Source organism: Microplitis mediator, chromosome 6 (assembly GCF_029852145.1).
Source record: "Microplitis mediator isolate UGA2020A chromosome 6, iyMicMedi2.1, whole genome shotgun sequence".
Classification (NCBI taxonomy): Eukaryota; Metazoa; Arthropoda; class Insecta; order Hymenoptera; family Braconidae; genus Microplitis; species Microplitis mediator.
The window spans coordinates 7,881,713-7,886,187 of record NC_079974.1 but is presented as its reverse complement, the minus strand read 5'-3'; the positions used below and the strand labels follow the sequence as shown (position 1 = coordinate 7,886,187).

Sequence of the window (4,475 nt, the reverse complement as noted above, 5' to 3'; positions counted from 1 at the left end):
GTGATTTACATTGTGAATAATATTTTGACTCTCCAATATGTATTTAAGTCTCATTTAGTATATGTCTTTAATAGGGACCGGGGAGGGGGGGCAAGTGGACACTCCCAAAATTTTACAATGTTTTTTGTTTTAAATGTTTTTAAAACATTGCAATTTTCTTTATGTGAAATACTTAAAAAGAATAAAATTTAATCAAATTTAAGTAATGTCCAGAAATTTTTTTTTTTGTTTTTTTTTTTTACTTTTTTTTGGGGGTATCTCATTTAGCCCGCAAAAATAAAATTTTTTTTTTTTTAACGGCCACTGAAAATTTTTTTTTTTATTTTCTTTGAATATGTCATTAAAAAAAAAAAAGATTTAACGTATTTGAATCCTTGAAAACTTAGTATTTCCTTAAGTACCTGGTATTGCCCCCTCTTCTATATTTTCTTCTGTATACATTGTCATAGTTTACAGAAGAGTGTATAGAAATAAGCTTTGTGCGAATATACGTTTTTCCGAATCTTTTCTCTTGCATATCGTGTCGAGTCATACATTTCATTTTTTTACTTTATTTTTTAATAATGAATAATATAAATAGTTGTAAACGTCGTTTTGCGAATAGTTTTCGTGTTCAAAAACATCGTGTTTTGAAAAAATTGAAACGTTCAGAAGAAAGTGATTCAGAAAACTCTACAGCGTATTATATAAGTGATGATGATATTAGTGAAGTAATAATATCTAAAGCTGAAGGGATTAATAACAAAAGAGACAATGTGCGTGAAGCAGATGAACAAACATTTATTCAAAAAGAACTTTCTGAAAACATCGAAAATGCAATCAATGAGATTGAAGTGGTACCTGAACTATTTAATGTAGAATGTGAACTAGTGACAAGCGATGATGAAAATTATAGTACCTATCAAGATTCTGATAATACAGTTATGAATAACAGTTTAAATCAAGCTGTGACAGAAGATGAAGCAACGGATTTAGAAAAATTATCTCAATGGGCTTTAGAATCTCAAATAAACCATGAAGCTTTAACTAAACTATTGAAAATCGTTCAGCAACACTGGCAACCTAATGCACCTAAATGTGCAAAGACATTATTAACTACAGCCCAAGCTAAGTATCATATTATAGAAATGACAGATAAAGACGAATCTAAAGGAGAATTTGTCTACATAGGATTAGAACATCAATTAAAACGGAATGTAGTTGTTCATACTGATACTTCAAAAAATATTGAATTACTTATTAATATTGATGGAGTTAAATTGTTTAAATCGAGCTTGAAATGTTTTTGGCCAATTTTGGGAATGGTATATTCAAATTCTATACAGAGTGAACCTTTTGTAATTGCTATATATGCTGGTACATCAAAACCAAATAGTTCAAATGAATATCTAAACCCATTTATACGTGAAATTAATGGTTTATTAAGAAATGGGGTTGAAATAGACGGACAAAACTTTAAAGTGTGTTTGAAAGGATTTATTTGTGATACCCCAGCTCGAGCTTTCATTAAAGGTATAGTAAGTCACACATCTTTCAATGCTTGCGAACGATGTATGGCAATAGGCAGAAAAAAAAATAAAACAACAATATATCCCAGCGTTGATAGCGAATTATATTCAGATAGGACTTTTAGAAACTTCATGAATATTGACCATCATGTATCTGTATCACCGTTAATTGGAATTAAGCCACCGATAGACATGATCCATACTTTTATCCTCGACTTCATGCATCTTGGATTTCTGGGCGTCATGAAAAAAATTTCCGAATTCTTATTAGGTGAAATCAAAAATAAAGGTAAATTAGATAATTCATCTAAAAATGAACTTTCTCGTCGTCTCATCATGCTTAAACAACACATACCTGAAGAATTTCCAAGAAAATGTCGTCCTTTAGGGGATTTTACTCGCTACAAGGCAACCGAATTCAAATTAATCGCGCTTTATTTAGGAATTATTTTATTTAAAAAAATTTTAGATAAAAAAAAATATCACCATTTTTTACTATTTTGTGTAGGATCTCGATTGTTGTGGTCTAAAGTAACGGCGGTGAGCTATAATGAAACAGCAAATCAGTATTTTAATGAGTTTGTTACGAAACTGCCAAACTTTTATGGAGAGAAAGCTATTGTTTTGAATATGCATCATTTAAAACATGTGGCAAAAGACGTCAAATTTACAGGTTATAGTTTAAGCGAAATAAATGCATTTCCATTCGAAAATTTCTTAATGAAAATCAAACATTGGATACGATCTCCGCACCTCCCTCTACAACAATTTTGCAGACGACTTCACGAGCAATCCTCCATACAACAACAAAAAAAATCTTCATCAGCATCAACAGTAATATTAAAAACTAAAAAAAATAAAACTGACATTTTAAACTGCAATACAAGAATTCAATACTCACAACCAAAGAACCAGATAATGTCGTGTTGCTACGTAATAAACAAATTATGCAAATAAAGCGAATTTTTTCTGACGGCGACTTTGTAATGCTTGAAGGAAATATTTTAGAGAAAAAAAAAAGTATATTCGCTGAACCAATTGACTCAACAGAGTTGGGAGTATGGGAAATAAAAAAAAAAACAGTATTTCAATTGTTGAAAATTTCGTTAAATGAAATAAATTGTAAAATGATTAAATTATCTATGAATTATGCACCCGACGGCTTAATTAGAGAATTTGTGATTCCATTGCTCCATGAATAATGAATTTTTGGAAACTCATCTTTAATTAGTAGAAGTAATCGTAGTGGAACATTTGTGTGGAGTGTAATAAAAAATAACTTATAGAAAAATTTTTTTAAGAAAACAAATAGAGTAGTTGAGAGGAAGAAAGAAAGGAAGAGAGAAAAAACATAGAGAGAGAGAGAGAGAGAGAGAGAGAAAGAAAGAGAGAGATTTTCGGGAATTTCCCATGGACCGAGCCAAGTCCTACAACAATACCCAAGAGCTCCTTATCTTCTAACAACAATACAAATTATCAATATTTATTACTTAATCCTCTTTATGATAATATATCCTTTAAATATGAGCTTAAAATTAAAACTCTTGAGCTCTTTTTAACATTGAAGGCCTAGTGGCACGTGGTCCAATAGGGACGATAGCCAAAAAAAAAAAAGAAAAAAAAACCATTGAAGGCCAAACTTAATAGTACATGAAACTTAATATATTTTGAGTAACTTTTCTTTCCATAAACGAATCTTAAAACAAACTATATTTTTAGGAGTATCCTGATGAACGAAAAAAATTTGTTAAGTGTGTGGGAAAGTTTGTGCCTTCATTCGTTCTCTTCAAGACGTAGTGTGAACTTCAGCTCCTTGAAAAACCTAAGTGAAAATTAATTTTATAATTTATTCCAGTAAAACTGTTCATTGTGCAAGTTCCGAAATAAATTATTAGTGAATTAATTTAATAATAAAAAACTTAATTAAAGTTTTATAAAAGCAAGAATGGAATCTTCAGACTACGAGGTAAAATTAACAATGAAATTTTTGTTTTTCTAATTTGGTTTAATTGAAAAAAAAAGTGAAAAAAAAAGGCGTTGAAGAATCAACAAATTGTTAAAAATTTTTTTACATTAAATGTCTCATATGAAACACATTTGCATGAAGTTTTTTAAATGAGAATAAGGACTTTGAAAATTTATTATATTTGAAATGAGACTTCTTTACATAGTTCTGAATTTATTGCAATTTCAAACTTTTATTTTTTTAGAAATTTATCATTGTTGAGTTCAAAAAACGTGGTCCGCAAACTGGAAGAACTGTAGAAATTGTTTTGAGCAAATGGATCACATATGATCAGAAGAAAAAGAAATTTTTTACGAAATTTATGCCTGGATCTTCAAATAAGTTGTACACTGATGAGGATCGGAATTTAATCGATGAATTTTTGCAAGCTGATTGTGATCCACCGGAAAGTTGGCCCGAGTATCTTTGTTACATACGGGGTGTATCAGGTATGTGATGAATTTTTGTGATATTTATTATCATCCATTCAAAAAGGACAGTCATAAAAATTTCTTATTTCTTAGAAACATTTGATGGAGCTATCAAAAGAATGAAATGCTCAATGACAAAGAGTATGCGTTTACATCCGATTCTGATCTGGATTCAAGACACAAAGCACAACAATTTGAAGAATTTCTAAGAAAGCAAGCTCTAGAAAAACAAAGTGCAGAAATACATTCCTCAATGGTTGATCAATTTGAAACTGATGATGGTAAAAATTATTATTTATAAGTAAATTTTTAATTTACTGACCTCACTCATTTATCATTATAGCTGATGAGCATCTATAATTAATTTGTTTCAGAACAACAAAGTCAAAATGAAGTAAAAGATTTATTCGTTACGAAAAGAAAAGGTATAATGAAATTAATAATTGATGATATAGATTGTAGATTAAAATTTTTTAATTCCTTTTAGCACCTACAAGTGGGAGTGACGATAATTCGAAACAAAGCTTAACT

General features: G+C 29.6%; 1 protein-coding gene across 1 annotated transcript; it reads left to right on the top strand.

The window, feature by feature from the left end:
* The first annotated feature begins 563 nt into the window (after nt 1-563).
* Nucleotides 564-2,766, top strand: LOC130670466 (uncharacterized). Its single transcript, XM_057473873.1, has one exon. It carries the CDS (start codon nt 564-566, stop codon nt 2,463-2,465), a length of 1,902 nt encoding a protein of 633 aa, XP_057329856.1. The 3' UTR covers nt 2,466-2,766.
* The last annotated feature ends 1,709 nt before the right edge of the window (nt 2,767-4,475 follow it).

What these genes read in the sequence shown, in the direction of transcription:
- LOC130670466 (XM_057473873.1), top strand. Translation starts at nt 564, where the DNA reads ATGAATAATATAAATAGTTGTAAACGTCGTTTTGCGAATAGTTTTCGT.